This window comes from Capricornis sumatraensis, chromosome 5 (genome assembly GCF_032405125.1).
Source record: "Capricornis sumatraensis isolate serow.1 chromosome 5, serow.2, whole genome shotgun sequence".
NCBI classification, from domain to species: domain Eukaryota; kingdom Metazoa; phylum Chordata; class Mammalia; order Artiodactyla; family Bovidae; genus Capricornis; species Capricornis sumatraensis.
In genome coordinates, this window is record NC_091073.1 from 51554284 (window position 1) to 51574463 (window position 20180).

The following is a 20180-nucleotide window of genomic DNA, read 5'->3' on the forward strand; positions in this document are numbered from 1 at the left end:
TCCTTGGAATTCTCCAGGCAAGCTGGAGTGGGTTTCTATGCCATCCTCAAGGGGATCTTCCCAACCCAGGGACTGAACCCATGTCTCTTACATCTCTTGTATTGGCAGGCGAGTTCTTTACCACTAGCGCCAGCTGGGAAGCCCATAAACCTTCACATGTCTTGTTAATTTTCTCCACAGACAGGTATAAAAATCTTCCCACAGCTTCCAGAAAGTTGCAGTTCCTGGAGTTACAGAAGGACTTAGTAGATGATTTTAGGATACGATTAACTCAGGTGATGAAAGAAGAGACTAGAGCTTCCCTTGGCTTTCGGTACTGTGCAATTCTTAATGCCGTGAACTATATCTCAACAGTGCTAGCAGACTGGGCTGACAATGTTGTAAGTTAATCTTTTATATTAAGTAATATACTAGTAATTTGAACAGTTTTACCTTTTGAAACGTTGAATCTGTAGCAAGCAGAAATAACACACGTTAGACAGAATCAAAACTGGGCCAAACTTAGGAGGTATGATTACAGTACAGATTTTTCTCATCTAAGTCTCATATAGTTAAATCATCCTGATATTTTAATCATTGGAAAAGAAAGCCATCCTTTCATGAAATTGTAGTTTATAAAGTAAACCTTTCCCTTATAGATTTTAAACTTGGGAAATATGTTGAATGGTAATTGCAGTCTCAGAAAAAGCTAAGCTTATATAATGATGTCAAAATCAATAAAATTCAGAACTTTAAGGAACATAATATTTGATAGCTCTTAAAAGTGAAAGTTTTAGTCACTCAGTCATGTCCCACTCTTTGTGACCCTGTGGACTGCAGCCTGCCAGGCTCCTCTATCCATGGAATTCTTCAGGCAAGAATACTGGAGTGGGTTGCCATTCCCTTCTCCAGGGGATGTTCCTGACCTGGGGATCAAACCCATGTCTCCTGCATCATAGGTGGATTCTTTACTGTCTGAGCCACCAGGAAAGTCCCTATTGAGTGCCTTCAAACATGACAAATTATGAAGTCATAAAAATAGAAACATTTTTAACCTAAATATTAATACATTAAAATATTGTTTAATATTTTGTTTTTTTGAAACATACTCAAGAGTAAATAGAATGGTAAAATGAACTCCCATATGCCTATCACCCATCTTCTAGTACCAATTTTGTTTCATTAAGCCTTTCTTCTACCACTTATGCAGAATTATTTTGAAGTAGTTCTCAGATATATTTCATGGTAAATATTTCCATATGTATCTCTAAAAGATAAGAATCCCTTTTTAAAAAAGCAGCGTGGTATGTGGGGATCCTAGTTCCTTGACCAGGGATTGACCCTACACCTCCTACATTGGAAGTATGGCATCTCAACCACTGGAGCATTGAGGTGGTCCCAATATATTATGAATTTATAACAAAATATTATACTATACTGCTAGCACATCATAGAGAAAAAAATGTATTCCTTTACTGTGAGAGAAAAACAAAATGAAAGTCTTTATCTTAAATCCAGGATAATCAGCCAAAAAACAGGAAACAAATATACTAATAATAGATGTAAACAAGATAAATACCTGATAAACACAATCATAATTTATTTTAATCTGGGTCTTTTGGCTGGGACTTAGTAATTATTTAAAGACTTTTTTACAGAAATGTTAACTGAAATACATGTGCATGATATCATTCTGCTGAGCAAGGAAAATAATTATTTCATAAAATGAATATTAGTGGAATGTAATGATCAATGCATTTGTCTTTATAAAGTCACCTAATCAGAATACATTCATTCATTATGTACTTTTATGTATCATGTTCCTAATTTTAGTAGGTGCTTTATTCACTCACCCCTACCAACCCCCACAGTGCTCCATTTTCTGCTTAGCTTTTTCGTAAAACAGTCATTCTTGCTTCTTGTGCCAATGCTTTAATAAGAGACTTATTCAGGGGCACATTTTTAGCTTCAGTGAAATATTTGTGGAACATCATTAACTCTGTAGTCGGTCAATGGAGATGAACTGGCCATCATCCCTGTCCTTAGAAAATTAATATTCTGATATTGAATTAACTGGTTTCTTCTGTCAACAGAGAAATAATCAAATTTTAGAGTTGACTCTTCAAATCATGAATGAACTTTGTGTCTGGTATGTTATTATGGTACAAATTCTGTTTAACACCAAATATCATTTAACCACATTCATAATCCTTCAGGTTGTGAATACTCTAAATGAAAGTCATATAAGCCCTTGAATTACCTGAAAATAGGAAGAGTAGACAGAGTTCGGCTTCCATTCATTAGATTCTCTACTAACAGCTGTCTGACCATTGCCAGATTGTGCCAAGCCCGACATATCCAGCCCATTCAGAATTAGGAGTTTTTCAGTCATAGGTGGCAGAAACCCAGATTAATGCTGGCCTGATTTGGGTGAGGTGAGGAACTTGTTTGTGTAACTGGAAGGATTAGTCATGGCTGCTCATTTAGGTGTTCATTTCTGGCTTCACTCATAGGCAGGCTCTGGTAAATGTGGCCATAGGTGGCTCTAGGCTCCCACGGCCCATGAACAATCTCAAAAGGACAGTGCTACTACCCTGACAGCTTCAGCAGAGATGCCAAGGCGGGCTCTCACACGTCATCTCTGAACAATTCCTAGTAGCCATGCTACTAATAGACATTTAGGGTTTTGGTTTTTAATGTTTTACTAATTATCCACAGTGTTATTTTCCTATAAGGCAGAAAGAAGAGTATTAATTCTACCTAAAATAGCACTGTAAAAAAATTATATTTTAATTCTTTTAACTCATGTATGTGTTAGGTTTACTACAGCTATCAATCTGTGTCTCAAAAAGATGTGATTAGCCATTAGGGGAATGCAAATCAAAACCACTGCATACAAACTAGATTGGCCATAATAATGATAATATAGTATCATTTATAAGCACAGCATGGAGAAATTTGTACCCTCCTACACAACCAATAGGAATGTAAAGTGGTAGAGTGGCTTTCCAAAACTATATTTTGGAAAATAGTTTGGCAATTCCTCAAAAGGTTAAATATAGAATTACTATATGATCCTGCAGTTCTCCTCGGTATATGTCCAAGAGAAAGGAAAACATATATCTGCACAGAAACTTGTACACAAATGATCATAGAAATAGTATTCATAAAAGACAAAAAGTAGAAACAAGCCCAAATGTCTGTCAACTAATGAATGGATAAATAGAATATCATTTGGCTACAAAAAGGAATGAAATACTGATACATATTACAACATGGTTGAACCTTGAAACATTATACCAAGTGAAAGCAGCTAGTTACAAAGAATCATAGATTATATGAGTCCATTTGTATGAAATGTCCACAACAGGCGGATCTAGAGATAGAAGATGAGTGGTTGCCCAGGGGTGGGGGTGGGGGGTGAGGAGGACAATGGGAGGTGATGGCAGAGTGTGGGATTTCTTTCTAGGGTAATGAAAACATTGTAAAACTAACTGCTGATGGACGCACAACTCTGAGTGTATGAAACGCCCCTGAACTCTTTATTTATTTGTTGGCCACACTGCGCAGAATGTGTTACCTTAGTTCCTTAACCAGAGATCAAATCCGTGCCCCCTGCAGTGGTAGCACAGAGTCTTAACCAAGAGATTGTATACTTTAAATGAATGAGTTATATATGAGTTAGATCTCAAGATATTAAAAAAAAAAAGTATCTTCAACATGTTAACATATTTTTGCTTTCAGTTCTTCTTACAACTTCAACAAGCAGCATTGGAAGTCTTTGCAGAGAATAACACTTTAAGTAAACTGCAGCTAGGACAGCTAGCCTCTATGGAAAGCTCTGTCTTCGATGACATGATTAACCTGTTAGAGCGTTTAAAGCATGACATGCTGACCCGGCAAGTAGACCATGTTTTTAGAGAAGTTAAAGATGCTGCAAAACTGTATAAAAAAGAGAGGTAAGCCCTCTGTATTTTCTTACAAGTCATCTCTCAACTCCAGTTTATAAAAGTTAACAGATAACATGCAGTCAGATTTCCAAAGTGTCTATAGGTAGCATGGAGTTTGGCCTTTTGCACTCCCAACTTTTAACTGTTTTTGATGGAAATCTTTCTAAAATATGTTTTGACAGTCTTAATCAGAATAAATGGATAATAACTTAACCTTCAGATGTGGCTGTAAATCCAGAGAGCTGGTGTCTGATACGGGGTTAAATGGCCTAGCCTGTCACCCACTGACAAAGCAAGGTGTTGCTGTAGTACCTGTGCATGCCTTCACTGTAGTGTAGTCACTGTCAACGATTCCTTGTGATGTCTGTTACCTCCCCCAGACGGTGGCTTCCTTGAGCACAGGCAGTGTCTGTCCTAGCACAGCCGTGTCACACAGAGGACTTATCAGTTTAGAAGTGTCAATAGTCCCTGTTGTTTTGCTGAAAATTAACCAGTGTAAAATTAACTGATGTCTTAAATGTTAGGCATTTTATATTTTAACTGTTTTATATCAGTAAGTCATGTTAAATTTGGAGGTTTACAAATTTATCATCCTCCTTAAATAAAGAGTATTTCATTGAGAACTAAAGTATAAACATGAAAGAAAGTGTATGTTGCTCAGTTGTATCTGACTCTCTGCTACCCCATAGTCCATGGAATTCTCCAGGCCAGAATACTGGAGTGGGTAGCCTTTCCCTTCTCCAGGGGATCTTCCCAACCCAGGGATCAAACCCAGGTCTCCTGTATTGCAGGAAGATTCTTAACCAGCTGAGCCACCAGGGAAGCCCAAGAATACTGGAGTGAGTAGCCTATCCCTTCTCCAGTGGATCTTCCTGACCCAGGAATTGAACCGGGGTCTCCTGCATTGCAGGCGGATTCTTTACCAGCTGAATCACAAGGGAAGCAAAAAGTATAAACATAGGTACAGGGAACTCCCTGGCCATCCAGTGGTTAGGACTTGGGGCTTTCACTGCTGAGGCCTGGGTTCAGTCCCTGGTCAGGGAGCTAAGATCCTGCAAGCTGTGAGGCATGGCCAAAAATAAAATAACAGGTACATTTATTTTCTGAGAGCACTTTTAATGTTGGGCTGTACACTTTTTCTTATCCAGAATGCCCCAGGACAGTGTACTTCCCCAGATTTAAAATAATTAAAAAATCTTAAACATACAGAATGATGAAAAATGTCATAATAAAAATTAATATGCTGCAGACAGTGCTGTTTCTGCTTTTTCCAGGTGGTTGTCCTTGCCATCGCAGTCTGAACAGGCAGTGATGTCTCTGTCCAGTTCAGCTTGCCCCTTACTGCTTACTTTACGAGACCGTTTACTTCAATTAGAGCAGCAGCTTTGCTTCTCCCTATTTAAAGTTTTCTGGCAAATGCTTGTAGAGAAGCTGGACATATACATCTATCAAGAAGTAAGTAAGAGCAGACTGTATTTTGGGCTGTGATGATAAAGGCAACTCCTATATGAATTGTCCTTTTTTTCAGATAATTCTTGCCAATCACTTCAATGAAGGAGGAGCTGCTCAGCTGCACTTTGACATGACTCGGAATCTTTTCCCTTTGTTTTCTCACTATTGCAAGAGGCCAGAAAATTATTTTAAACAGTAAGCACAATATTTAACAATTAACTTTGATGTTATCAAATTGTTAGAGGAGGTTGTTTACTTTTTAAACAGCTTTAAGATTCCAGTGATGTTAAGTATACATAGCGTCAATTAACAACTTAAAATAGTCCTAAGATGTGACGATAAAATGTGACCCATAACCTCCAAAAGTTGACCAGAGCTGGATATAAATTATATGTTGAGCTTTGTTTTCTAACACTTGGTTTAATGCTTATTATTTGGAAATAAATAGAATATGAAAGCAAATGCACTCCTGCCATATTGAATAAATAGAAGAAATTTAAAATGTTTAGTACTGAACAACAGGCCAGGCCTGAAGAAAAATTAAAATTTGTTTTCTTAAACATTTGATATTAGTTTCGGTTCTAAGTATAACTAACATGATATATGAAGAATTCTTAGAAGTATTTTTAGAAATTGGTGTAAAACTTATTTAGATTTTTGAGATTATGAAGTATTCCCTTTAAACATATAAAAGGAAAGGTTTTTTGCTCATTTTAGTATGATACTGATTTCTGCTTTTTTTTTGTTTTAATATTCTGTATGCCTATCTGCTTATTTTTTTCCCTTAATTTTCTCTTTTCCCATATTCTAAGTTTTACCTACATTTAATATATTGTTAGTATCAAATATCATATTTAGGGAAGTAATGAATATGTGTTAAAACAATGATCCTTTTACCTTATAGTAATCTAATGAAATATAAAGTCTGTAGATATACAGTCAACACATGTTGAAAGAGTCAAATAGTTAATCCATAGTTTTATAGAGGGCTTATGATGTGGCAGTGCAGGGTAGCTGTTTAGTTTTTCCAAATGACATCATTACAGGACAATATGGGATGATGTAGATAATGGAGGTCTCATTTCCTTCCTGCTCTTTTTTTTTAAACAGTGTAAAAGAAGCCTGCATTCTTTTGAATTTGAATGTTGGTTCTGCCTTACTTCTGAGAGACGTCCTACAGTCAGCTTCAGGGCAACCTCCTGCCACAGCGGCACTAAACGAAGTTGGGATTTATAAACTGGCTCAGCAAGATGTGGAGATTCTACTTAATTTGAGGACAAACTGGCCTAACACTGGAAAATAAAGGGTCTTTTTTCGTTTGGGATTTTTGGTTTTTGTTGTTTTAACAAAAAGGAAGCCAGTTGGATTTCAAGTTATATGCTGAAGTTCTGAATTAATGAGACTGGACAACTGAAAACTTTATAGAATCATTTATTATCTGGGACTTAGAGTGTTATTAAAATGCTGACCATATTTCCTGAGTCCTCTTGTTCCTAAGAAAACAAAAACAAAAAGCTCAGAGGCTACGAAAACTCAGAGTAATTCCATTTACAAATATACACAGTGAATATGTCTGTTGAATAAAATACAGGAGCAGAGATAATAAATTACAGTCAACTTTTAATTTCTTTTGCCAGTTAGAGAAGACTGTTGCAGGTAATCTAACATAAAATTTTTTTTAAAAATCACTTTAAAATGTATGAAGTTCCTGTATCTAGTTTGGAAATTCACTGTTTCCCATAAGAAAACACAAGAGATGGTGACTGAAATAGAATTTGCTCTCTTTCCACAAATGTCTTTCTATTTAGAATACTTCCTAGCTCCATTCCACGTGACAGTGGGCAACCTTTGGTTTGTGGATAAAACATTTTAAGTAGAGCATTGTGCTGCTACCATCTTCTCTGAGGTAGGGAATGTAATTAAGTATTTTTTGTTGAATATCTATGTAATTAATGAGATGAGAATCTTAAAACTTTCTTCCAGCTTTTCCTTGGCCTTGGACTATGTTAAATTAGACTTTTACACAAATTGAGCTAGCTTAGCTAAAGGCTTCTTTCTGTAAGTAGTTTCATTCGCATGGTTTTTATTTCCTGACTTAGCATTTAGTTAATACTATTCATGCTTTAATACCTCAAATCCAAAACAGTCAGGCTGGCATGCAGCCTGTACTGCTGATAAACACTTATTTGGTGAGAAATCATTTTGAGAAAAATTTCATTACTTTATATACAGAGATTTTCCAACTAGTATATTGCGCTTAAAGCTTTTCTGTTAGTTCCTCTGGCTGATTGGGGCTTCTCTATCTCATTCTCTGAGAACTGCTGGGGGTTCCCATTGAGAACAGAATAAAGTGGCCTCTGGAACCTCCTTATCCCAGCATCCCCTTCCTTCCCTCCCCGCAGGCTTAGAGACTGCTGTCAGCCCTCCCTGTCCTCACTTTCTAGACAGAAAGCTGAAAGTTTCCAGGGAATGAAATGCTTCTATCAAAAGGCAGGACCCTCTGTTTTAAAATGTATTCATTGTATGTCAACATCATGCCACATTATTTATATAAAATAAAGTCACTTAAAAATAAGCTTACACTTCATTCCTGAATTGTTCGAAAGTTACTCCATGTCCATCATCTTTTAAAACTTCACCTTCAGTACATAGACCCAGGGTTTTTAGTGCTATAAGAGAATAAGAAAAAAGAACACTTTACAAAGTGAGAATTAGTTTCAGCTAGGGAAACTTAGGTAATAACTACAAATTATTACCTCAGTTTGTAAAAGATACTGACCTTCTTTATACTGTACAAATGATATGGATCCTTTATTCGAGGAGTCCAGCATCTCAAACATAGATGCAATGTTAGAGTTATCCATAAAGAAAGGGAGAGCCACGCCTGATAGCTTGGCAATTCTCAGCCGTTCCAATGTAGATATTAAATACTCTCTTGGTCTTTCTGTAAAAGAACAGTTCCAATGCTTTCTGATAAGAAATTAAAATATGTCTGTCATAAATGGAAATAGTCATGTAACAATTACTAAATACCTATGTTTGAAGTACTGTGCTAGGCACTGGGAATATCGGCCTTGCTTATAGGAAACGCAAGACATTGAACAATTAAATAATTATATATACAAGTGCTCTACTCCAGATGATTGAATAAAAATGTCCATTCAGGTCTACTGTATCCTTCTACTTCTCTGTATATTCATTCTAGTAATTTCTGAGAGTTTGATATTAAAACTCAACTAAAAACTTAATTCATCTACTTAATAATTGTTATAGTAGAACTATATGTAACCTTGTTTTGTATTTTCCAAGTCTCCTATAAATGTTATTATACTTTCATTATTTAAAAAAATAAAAATCAAGAGATGGAACCAAAGACAGAAAAAAAAAAATGTCCAGAGATTAGACTTGTGCATTAAAAAAACAAAGTCCTCAAGTGACTCTAATTTACAGTGAGTTGAAAACCCCCAAGTGGAACAGCATGACATAGGAAAGAAGATCAACTAAAAGAAAGGGTCAAGAATAGACTTTCGAAAACAAACATTTAGGTTAACATAATTCTCCAGTTAGGAAGCATAAATGTTCAATCCTAATATAAGGGCAGTATTTTAGATACATAGGCTGTCTTTCATCTAAACAATGTTAAATATGAAAAATCAAGATCAATTCACTCTGCAGAAATACTGCAGGGGCGCGATGATAATAAAGCTAAAAGAAGTAAATATGGTGTGGCTCAGAAGAGGAATGCCTCACCTGCTCATCATTGCATTCAATCCTGGGAGACAGATTCTTAAAAAAGAAAACTGAAGCCATTAAGAATTTCATACATCTATCAAAGTACAAAAGTATAATGATCTCATCACCAGCTTCAACTGTTACATTTCGTGGCTGGTCTTATTTTACCATGATCCCATCTAGTTCCCTCTTCCTGTGTTGATGTTGAAGTAAACCGCAGTAATCATCTCTCATTAGGGAATGTTTAAGTGTGCATTTCTAAAAGATTAGAACCCCCTCTTTTTGGTTGAGATATAATTGACGTTATATAAGTGTGCAACTTGTTGCTGTTGTACATTTAAGCTGCAGGAGGATTGCTATGGTAGTACCAGTTAATGTTTGTATCACATCACACAGTGAGCACTGCTTTTTTGTGATGGGAATAATTAAGATCTAGTCTCTTAGCAAGTTTAATGCTTATAATACAGCATTGTTCTCTGTAATTACTATGCTGTGCATTAGATCTCCAGGACTTATTATAGTTATCTACTAGTTATAAGTTTGCACCCTTAAACAACATCTCTCCTGTCCCTCCCCTGCCAGCTTCTGGTAACCACCATTCTACTCTCTGTTTTTATAAGTTTGGCTTTTTTAGATTCCACATTTAAGTGATACCATACAGTATTTGTCTTTCTCTGACTTATTTCACTTAGTCCAATGTCCTCAGGATCCATCCATGACAGCTGTTCTAACAGGTGTGAATTGATACCTTATTGAGGTTTTAACTTGCATTCCCCTGATGATTTGTAATATACAGAACATCTTTTCATGTATCTGTTGCCCTTTGGATGTCTTTCTTAGGAAAAATGTCTATTTAGTTCCTCTGCCCATTTTAAATCAAGTTGTTCGTTTGTTATCATATATATGATCTGCAAAAATTTTCTCCCATTCCACAGACTGCCTTTTCATTTTGTTGCTTGTTTCTTTTGCTGTGCAGAAGGCCTTCCGCTTTTTGTTTTGGCTGTGCCATGTGGCTTATGGAATCATTTTCCTCAACCCAGGGATCAAATCTGGGTCCCTGGAAGTGACAGTGCTGAGTCCCAACTGCTGGACTGGCAGGGAATTCCCTGTGCAGAAGTTTTTCAGTTTAATTTAATCTCCTTGTTGATATTGGCATTTGTTGTTTGTGTTTTTGGTGTCATTCATATCCAGAAGTCGTTGCCAAGACCATTGTCGAAGAGCTTCTTCCCTATGTTTTCTTCTAGGAATTTTACGGTATCATGTCTCAGGTTTAAGTCTTTAATCCATTTCAAGTTCATTTATGTGAATGGTCTTAAGACGGGTCCAGTCTTCTTTTTCTGCATGTGGTTACTCATTTTTCCCAACACCATTTGTTTGAAGAGGGACTCCTTTTTTCTTTTCCATGTTACTACAATACTGTCATCTCGGTACAATTTACGCATCCAGCAAAATCCTTAACATTCTCAAATAGCCAGACATTATGCAAATTTCCAGTTGTCTCACAAATTTCATAAATTATAAATGCTCTTTAAAAATCAGTAATCAAATAAAGTCCACTCACTGTGATAGGTTATGTTTTTAAATCTCTCTTAATTACATAGGTTTCTCCATGTATTTTCCTCCTTGGAATTTGTGTGTTGAAAATAGAAGTAGGTGAACTTTTAATCTAATATAGTGCCTTTTGGTGCAACTTTGAATACACTATAGTAGCAAATAGGTTACTAACGCAATCACATATGCAATCTACGTCATTTCTTTCTTAACTATCTCAAAATCAGAAAACATCTATGTTTGAATTTCAGTTCATTATATTTCTTTTTAAGGGTAGAATAAACAATGCTGATGGAACTTACTGTGTTACTTTGATGAAGATTTGTTGCTGTGTATCCTTTAGACTACATGGGGTGCTATAATGCTTATATTTGGAATCCATAATTTATACTCTTATCTGCTTCTAAAAATGTTTTGAAAATGCTTACAACAGTGCAAAGTCATTTTAGTCACGTCCAACTCTTTGCGACCCCATGGACTGTGGCCTGCCAGGCTCCTCTGTCCATGGGATTCTCCAGGCAAGAATATTGGAGTGAGTTGCCATTTCCTCCTCCAGGGGATCTTCCCAACCCAGGAATCGAACCGGGTCTCCTACATCTCTTGCATTGGCAAGCGGGTTCTTTACCACTAGCACCACCATATTTGGAATCTATAATTTATACTCCACCTGCTTCTAAAAATGTTTTGAAAAATGCTTGTAACAGAAGTATATATAATAAGATATAAATTTTTTTAAAACACAAAGGGAAGAGCCAAATGTTACTAACCACTTAAATTACATAAATGTCAGTTGATGATGACAGTTCTTCAAGGGACACAAACTTCAAGTTCAACATTGTAATACTAATAGTATTTACTGAGCCCTTACTATGTGCCTGGTACTACACTAAGCATTTTCTGTGGCTAACTTCATTTCCTCCTCCCAAGTGTCACTTGCTCAAGGCCACACAGTCGGTATAAACCTATGCAGTGTGCTTCCACAGCTCCTGGCCTCTACCACACTTAACTCACATAAGAAGCATTTGCTATACCCAAACCTAGTCAGTCATGAGGATCTCTCCTAAGTCTTTATCAATAGTTCTCAAATTCATCCTATCTTCACCACTTCCAAACAGTAGCTCTTACCTGGGTAACTACTCCTTTAAAAAAATTCTGATTTCTTTAACCCTATCCCCTAAAAAGGTACACTCCCTCCTTCCACAGCACAGAATTGCCACTGGGAAGGACTGCCCAGTTAGAGGCTGTATTTCCCAATACATCCTAGGAAAGGCCAGATTTTCTTACCAAATGATTCAGGTTATGTCAGATTTGGCTGTTAAATGAGTTATGAAAATCTGGCTTTCAGAGATTCCAGAATTTGAGGATCAAGGATTTGGGATCATGGATGTGTTGTCACAACAGTAATAGCCCAGCCACGCTGTCCTGTCTTATTTTCCATAACTCCCTTACAATTCCAAGGTTTTCAAACTGAGATACATATCATAATGCCAGGAGCTTTGCCAAAATCCAAGATAAAGATACATCGTTTCTTTCTGAGCATCATTCATATGTGTGTAAGTTGCTCAGTCATCTCCGACTCTTTGTGACACCATGGACTGTAGCCCACCAGGCTCCTCTGTCCATGGGATTCTCCAGGCAAGAATGCTGAAGTGGGTTGCCATTCCCTTCTCCAGGGGATCTTCCCCACCCAGGGATTGAACCCAGGTCTGCATTGCAGGCAGATTCTGTACCATCTGAGCCACCAAGGAAGCCCGAGCATTATTCATACAATAGTAAATATGCTTCTTCTTATTCACTATTATAGGAGCATCATTCTTACAACAGTGAATAATAAGAAACATATTAAGAAATGGAGCGGCTTTCCTCGTGGCCAAGAGGTTAAGGGTCCACCTGGCAATGCAGGGGACACCAGTTCAACTGCTGATCTAGGAAGATCCCACATGCCATTGGGCAACTAAGGCCGTGCACCACAACGGCTAAGCCTGTGCTCCAGAGCCTGGGAACGGTAACTACTGAGTCCACGTTCTGCAGCTACTAAAGCCCACGCACCGAGAGCCTGTGCTCCACAACAAGAGGAGCCACCGCAGAGAGAAGCCTGCGCAACACATCTAGAGACTGCCCCCATTCTCTGTAACTAGGAAAGCTCAGGCACAGCAATGAAGACCCAGCAGAGCCAAAAAATCTACAAAATATATTTTTTTAAAAAGTAAAAAAGAAATGGATATATGATGTTTCCCCCTTATCTATCCATGGAGAATACATTCCAAGACCCCTGATAGATGTCTGAAACCGCAGATAGTACTGAGCCCTATATATTCTATGTGTTTTCCTATACATACATGTTTCTCTGATAAAGTTTAATTTATAAATAAGGCAGAGTAAGAAATTAACAACAATAATAAACAATTTAAACAATATACCATAACAAAAGTTATATGACTGTGTTCTCTCTCAAAATACCTTATTATACAAACCAATGCAATGGACATGAACTTGAGCAAATTCCAGAATATGGTGAGGGACAGGGAAGCCTGGCATGCTGTATACAGTCCATGCGGTCACAAAGAGTTGGACACGACTTGGCGACTGAACAACAAATGCCTTTTCCATCTTAACTAAGCATTTATCATGCACTGTGGCTATAACTTCTGTAGTGTGAGGTGCAACAATAAAATTGGAATTTCTTTTTCCTTCTTCACAGTTTCATGGAGAGAAGATTCATTCTTACCAAAGATCTTGGCACCCTTAGCACTCTGTGACTTTTTTTCTTTCCTTATTAAGTTGAGAATGTTCACCTTTTCACTTAAAGGAGGCATTTATAGCTTCTCTTTGGCATATCCAAACTGGCAGCATCACTGGTCTGGTCAGTAAAATCTGTAAATTTTTTCTGGTAAAAAAAAAGGGTGACTTGAACACAAGCACTGCACTCCCGTGACCATCAACCTGTAACTGAGATGGCTACTAAGTGACTCAGGGTGGACAGGCTGGACAAAGGGACAGTTCGAGGCTGAGGCAGGATGGTTCAAGATTTCATCAGCACTACTCACAAGAGTGTGAAATTCACAACTTATCAATTGTTTATTTCTGAAATTTTGCATTCAATATTTTCATACTGCAGCTTACTGCAGGGAACCAAAACTGCTGAAAGCAAAACTGTGGATAAGGAAGGACATTCGTGTATCTGTAGGAGAACAAAACATTCATTTCAGCTAAAACAAGTGACTTCAGAGAAACTTGCTACACAGCATCAGGATGAGGTCTCAGATGCTAAGGGTACAAGTTGCCTTTTTTCTGCCATTAGGAGGGCTTGGGTGGAAACTAAAGAGCACACCGTGCAGCGAGTGGGAGACCTGGGTTCCCCACTCAGGAAATCCCTGGATAATTACTGCATAGCAGGGCAGCTGAGCGGTCAGTCCAGACTGCAGCAGGGGAGGTGGGGATGTGATGACCTGATGAATGTAAATGAGATGAATGTAATGAGATGAGATCTGTACTTGTGAAAAAAGAGCATATGGGTGAGCTAGCAATAATTACACAGAAAACTGAAGCAAACATCTAAAATGTAGTATTATTAGCTTGAGGGGAAAAAAACAAAGGACATATAATCATAACATACTACATGGATTAGTTGTGGATATCTGCCTAATGCTAATAATGTAAATTCTGAACACTGATTATATCAAAATTGTGTTCTAACTTTATTGGGAAGATGAGAGTGACTGGGAACATGTGTGAATGTGTATGTGTGTGTGTGCAGGCACACGTGTGCACTTCTGGAACTGTGGTGGCTACTGTGGGAAATTTTTAACTTAGGTAAATCCACTTAAGGGGCACCCTTAAAAGAGAGGATCTCAAACCTCTCAGAGACAATGAAATGTGTTCTTTGGTTGGTATGCAGAAGCCTCTAAAAGACAAAATGACTCCAAAATCTAATAGGATCCTTATAGCATGCAAATCCGGAGAAGGCAATGGCACCCCGCTCCAGTACTCTTGCCTGGAAAATCCTGTGGATGGAGGAGCCTGGTAGGCTGCAGTCTACCGGGTTGCTAAGAGTCAGATACGACTGAGCGACTTCACTTTCACTTTTCATTTTCATGCATTGGAGAAGGCAATGGCAACCCACTCCAGTGTTCTTGCCTGGAGAATCCCAGGGACAGGGGAGCCTGGTAGGCTGCCGTCTATGGGGTCGCACAGAGTTGGACACGACTGAAGTGACTTAGCAGAGGCAGCATGCAAATCAAAAATCTTTAAGTGAGAAACCTTTGGCCATGTGAGCAGGTAATCTTAGTTTATCTGTCAGAATTACAGTGTGGATCCAACTATTCTTTGGAGTTTTGTATTACAATACTTGTTTGTTGTTGTTTAGTTGCTAAGTTGTGTCCAACTCTTTTGCAACCGTGGAGCCTGCCAGGCTCCTTCGTCCATGGGATTCTCCAGGCAAGAATACTGGAGTGGGTTGCCATTTCCTTCTCTAGAGGATCTTCTCAACCCAAGGAATGAACCCGCATCTCCTGCACTGGCAGGCAGGTTCATTACCACTGAGCCACAAGAGAGGCCCCTACAGTACCTGGAAGTGAAAGTCGCTCAGTTCTGTCCGACTCTTTGTGACCCCGTGGACTATACAGTCCATGGAATTCTCCAGGCCAGAATACTGGAGTGCGTAGCCTCTCCCTTCTCCAGGGGATCTTCCCAACCCAGGGATTGAACCCAGGTCTCCCACATTGCGGGTGGATTCTTTACCAGCTGAGCCACAAGGGAAGCTCAAGAATACTGGAATGGGTAGCCTATCCCTTCTCCAGGGGATCTTCCCGACCCAGGAATCAAACCAGGGTCTCTTGCATTGCAGGTGGATTCTTTACCAACTGAGCTATGATGGAAGCCTACAGTACCTGAGATAAGGCTAAAATTTAATGAAGGCTATGAGATCTCTGTTTGTGTCTGCCTGTATGTTTATATATGTCTCTGTAAATGTGGCATTTTTCTATTACTTTCAGATGGTACTGCCAAGATTAATTTATAAAAAATTCAATTTAACTGGCTTAAAAAATTGATGTAATGTGTGAAAGCCACTCAGTTGTGTCTGACTCTTTGTGACCCCATGGACTATACAGTCTATGGAATTCTCCAGGCCAGAATGCAGTGGGTGGCCTATCCCTTCTCCAGGCGATCTTCCCAATCCAGGGACTGAACCCAGGTCTCCCGCATTGCAGGCAGATTCTTTACCAGATGAACCACCAGGGAAGCCCTAAAAAAATTAGAGCTTATTATTAGTTAAGCATTCCTAAACTCTCAGAGATACAGAAACAAACATGATTTTCAAGTTCACATGATCTAGAATAAATAAAATGATCTTTCATAAATAAAAGCTATTGTTTAAGTTTGTTGGTTTAATAAAAACAAGCATGTCTTCTCAGAATAGTCAATATTAAATATCAGGCAAACATACAACTTTTTCTATCTGGGTTTACTAGTCAAATAAGCTCATGCTATTTGTTATAGAATTTGCCAACAAGAAACATTAAGATCAGTTCAGTTCAGTCGCTCAGTTGTGTCCGATTCTTTGCAAACCCAGGGACTGCGGCATGCCAGGCTTCCCTGTCCATCACCAGCTCCCGGAGCTTGCTCAAACTCATGTCCATCGAGTCGGTGATGCCATCCAAGCATCTCATCCTCTGTTGTCCCCTTCTCCTCCCTCCTTCAATTTTTCCCAGCATCAGGGTCTTTTCCAATGAGTCAGTTTTCAAATCAGGTGGCCAAAGTATTGGAGTTTCAGCTTCAGCTTCAGTCCTTCCAATGAATATTCAGAGTTGATTTCCTTTAGGATTGACTGGTTTGACCTCCTTGCAGGCCAAGAGACTCTCAAGAGTCTTCTCCAAAATCACAGTTCAAAAGCATCAATTTAAAACACTTGCTTTTAACAATTATACCTGGGTTATCTTAATGTTCATAATCCAGGTATAATTGTTAAAAGCAAGTGTTTTAAATAAATGTAAAGTTTATACTAAGGTAAACTAAATAATGACGTTCATTGAATATCTAGATCATTTCCAGAGAAGATAAAGTACTAAGACACTGACTGCGAAACATAAGTTTACTTACTTTTGGCTTATTAATTTTTACAGAGAGACAGAGGATATTTGGGTCTATTAATATGTCTTCTGCCACATTACAAACTGTATAGTAAAAAACCATGTCTCTAAAAAATATGATTATGTCTTTATAAATTTGCTAATCCACTACAGGATAGTAATATATGATAGTTCACCATTGCCTGCTTCCTAGTTTTCACTGGAAAGCAAAGATTACAAATAGTTAAAATTTATAATTCATATGTAAAAATGAAACTGCTAGCAAAAATAAGGGTGAAAGAGAAAAACAGTGTATGAAAAGTAGTAAGGAAAATAGAATATATCTTTTGGATATGCTGGACAACTTGCTATAAACCTCAGAGAAATCACAACAGCTCATGTGTGGGCAACCCGCAGGCCTGCTGTTATGTGGCCACCCAGAAGGTCACAAGATACATTCAAACTGCAAGCCAGGAAAATCCATCGGACTGTAACTGCCAGTCTCATGACACCATCTGGAGATGCCTCGAACTCAAATCTAAAAATTTTCTCAAATGGCCTCTCTTAAACTCAGAAACTGAATGTATAATTTGCTCAAACTATTAGCCTTTTTCTTTTGTTTCCATAGAAATGCCTCTTGTTAAATTATAAATTACCTTATGGCTCACAGCACAGGGAGGCCTCATTTAGGTGAAAGTTCACCTGCAACACTGGCCTCCTGAAATAAAACATCTTCACTTCATCCTGTTTTGAGGGATCATGATGCTACATGGTTGCTGATACACCAGGCTGTGCCTATATAAATAACTTAAAACTAATGGCACATAATCCAAAAAAAAACCTGTTGGTAGATTTAGAAAGGTAAAACTTAAAAAACTTCTAGTTATAACCCATTTGAATTATTTAACTTGTTAAATTCTTGGCTTCTGGGAATCTCTGCTCTGGACAATTTTTCAATTCTCAGCTATTGTTTTTAGCATATTGAGTGCTCTAGTGTGTTGTATACTCTCAAGAGTCTTAAATGCCTGTCACCAGCTACTCATGTGCCAAATGGCATCCATCAGGAACCGACAACCAGACAATATCAACAATAACCCTGTGAAAGATTAACACAATGACTACATGGCTCTCCCACTTAAGGACTCAACTAATGCAAACTGTGTATGTGATTCTTCGGCCTGACTACATGAATGGGGGTAACGGAGAATAATGCAATACTGGCTGGTCATACTTTTAAGCCCAAAGAGAGAACGACCAAAAGAAGGAGGCAGGGTGGGGAGGTGGATTGTTAAAATCAAGATTAAATGGAGACCAGTCTTGAAAAATTCCCTGGACAGACAAAACCAATTAAGTCATGCAAGCAAAGCTTAATTTAGCTTTTTCTACAACGCTAACTTGACCTGGGTCATTTCTTGCTTCTGCCTCTGGAAAGCTTAAGCATAAAATTTAAACTGTTTCCCAAGTTTGATATGAGGTAACCATTAACCTATTCCCTATCATTTACGAAGATGCTAATATTCTAACCAATTTTTGTGAAGAATAAACAGTCACTGCCTTCTCACCACAATTCACTGCTTTCTAACAATAAACCTCTGAGCCTCATTCCTTGTTCTGGTTTGAGTCCTCCTGGTTTGCAAACTGTCTTTTTGGTGTATGCAAAATGATGATTATTGGTTTTACTTCTATTTCTGAAGTTTTCACACACACACACACACACACACCCCTGCCTCTAAAAGCAAAAGATTGTTTTCACCACTATTATCAAAACCCAGCAAGAGACAGTAGTCATTTTTTCAAAAAGTAGGTTTTTAAAAATTAGTTTGATAGCAACTTTTCCCCAGTGCATTAAAAAGTGCATTCCTTTGTATTAAAAAAAATTCTTTTCTATCTATTTTTAATTGTTGCAGAGTTTTTTACTGCTTTATTGTCTTAAAACAACTAGAAAGAACTTGATCACTCTATACATGACCATACTGGTTGGGTGGTTTCTGACAAAATTGGAATGTTGGCTATTTACATTTCCTTATACAAAAGCAAATAGGCAATTATGGCATTTTGGAAACTCCATATGAGGCAAACTACCATTCTTCACCCTGAGGAGAAGCACATCAACTCATTTTCACCTAAACATAAATTTTAAATTTACAGGCCACACAAAAATTATGAAATGATTCAAACTTTATATGAATGATTCAAACTTTATATGGGGATCGAGTGTATTAAAAATGTCAGAAAAATCTGTCTCAAGAACATCCTTCTGTTCTACCCTATCAACTGTTTTTTACCAGATTAAAAACTCTTTGAGGGCAGGGGTAATACTGGGAACATCTGTTGGTTGCAGACATAAGGATGATTTATACGTTATTCATTTAATCTTCTCCACGTTGCCATGAGATCGGTACTATTATAATCTCCATTTTCCAGAAGAGGGGAAAGAAGTTCAGGCTCTTGCCCAGTCACAAAGTACTAAGGGATGGAGCGAGGAGCCAGTCTACCGAACCCCGGAGCCTCTCTTCCACCCGCGACAACTCTCACCGGCCAGAGTTCCGCCACACTTGGCAAGAGGCAGGCACAAAGAGGCCGTTGCGTTAATTCTTGTTTAATTGAAAGCCACAATGTTAACGGGCAGCTGCTGCTGCTGCTAAGTCGCGTCAGTCGTGTCCGACTCTGTGCGACCCCATAGACTGCAGCCCACCAGGCAGCAGGAGGGCTCAACTAGCCGAGGGGCATGAAAGAGTGTTTGCGGAGGAGTGGGGGAGGTGGTATCCGGGAAGGAAGCCGTCCTTCGTCCCCCGAGACGCACGCGTGGAGGGATGACTACACGAGGAATTTCTGAGGACCGCTCGCTGTGGGACGGAAAGTCGAGTGGTAGACAAGACACTTGCAAGACACTTACCCGGCCGGAAAAAGAGGAGGGCGCTGGTAAGATAGGTCAGCAAGTCCATAATCCGATGTTTTTCCAAATAATTCCTGGCTTTGAGCTCCCTGCTGCTGCGGGCCTCCATCGCGCGTAGCTGGGCTGTTGCTAGGCGACCAGGCAGCGTCGCCGCCGCTCGGCTCCGCCCCTTCCGCCCGGTTACGTGACGCGCCCCCTACTGGCTGACACCTGGGCACCAAGTCTACACCTCAACCAGAAGAGGCAGTTTGGGAAGTGTGAGATGGGGCAGACGCCGAAGCAGGAGGGAGATTAGTGCACAGCCCCTTGTGGGAAGATGTCCTTGTCCCCCATTTGGGCTGAGGGTTGCGCCTGGTGGTCTTTTCCTGTTTCTGTCTCTAGCACCTTGCTCAGTGCTTGTTGATCCAGGGCCTCATGTGGTAATAACACACACAGTGTGCGTGAATGTGTTAGTCGCTCAGTCGTGTCCGACCCTTTTTGAGCCAAAGGACTGTAGCCCGCCAGGCTCCTCTGTCTATGGAATTCTCCAGGCAAGAATACTGGAGTGGGTTG

The 20180-nt window shown here is 38.9% G+C and overlaps 2 protein-coding genes across 4 annotated transcripts in view; one reads left to right on the forward strand and one right to left on the reverse strand.

Annotated features, from left to right (window-relative positions):
* Window positions 1-8415, forward strand: part of RINT1 (RAD50 interactor 1) — a 24677-nt gene extending 16262 nt beyond the window's left edge. The window contains exons 11-15 of one of the 2 annotated variants that reach the window (XM_068972591.1): window positions 185-380; window positions 3724-3938; window positions 5204-5384; window positions 5458-5576; window positions 6492-8415. In XM_068972591.1, the coding sequence (XP_068828692.1) occupies window positions 185-380; window positions 3724-3938; window positions 5204-5384; window positions 5458-5576; window positions 6492-6684 (904 nt within the window). In that variant the 3' untranslated portion in view covers window positions 6685-8415. Of the gene's footprint in view, window positions 1-180; window positions 381-3723; window positions 3939-5203; window positions 5385-5457; window positions 5577-6491 lie in introns of both variants that reach the window. The other variant, XM_068972592.1, reaches the window with a different exon arrangement.
* Window positions 6838-19743, reverse strand: EFCAB10 (EF-hand calcium binding domain 10). Of its 2 annotated transcripts, XM_068972593.1 has the most exons (4): window positions 19629-19743; window positions 8161-8325; window positions 7963-8050; window positions 6838-6874 (listed from the first exon to the last, which is right to left on the reverse strand). In XM_068972593.1, exons 1-4 carry the CDS (start codon window positions 19735-19737, stop codon window positions 6838-6840), a joined length of 399 nt encoding a protein of 132 aa, XP_068828694.1. In that variant the 5' UTR covers window positions 19738-19743. The 2 variants fall into 2 exon arrangements, with proteins under 2 accessions (XP_068828694.1, XP_068828695.1); XM_068972594.1 differs by lacking the exon at window positions 8161-8325 and having other exon boundaries at window positions 19629-19737.
* Window positions 19744-20180: the final 437 nt, after the last annotated feature.

Bases quoted from the DNA above. Each gene is read 5' to 3' on its own strand.
- EFCAB10 (XM_068972593.1), bottom strand. From the start codon at position 19,737: ATGGAGGCCCGCAGCAGCAGGGAGCTCAAAGCCAGGAATTATTTGGAA. The intron at 8,051-8,160 runs GTCAGTATCTTT...ATTCTCTTATAG, and splicing joins ATTTGTACAGTATAAAGAAG to CACTAAAAACCCTGGGTCTA. The intron at 6,875-7,962 runs GTAAGCTTATTT...TTGTTTTCTTAG, and splicing joins GAACAATTCAGGAATGAAGT to GAACAAGAGGACTCAGGAAA.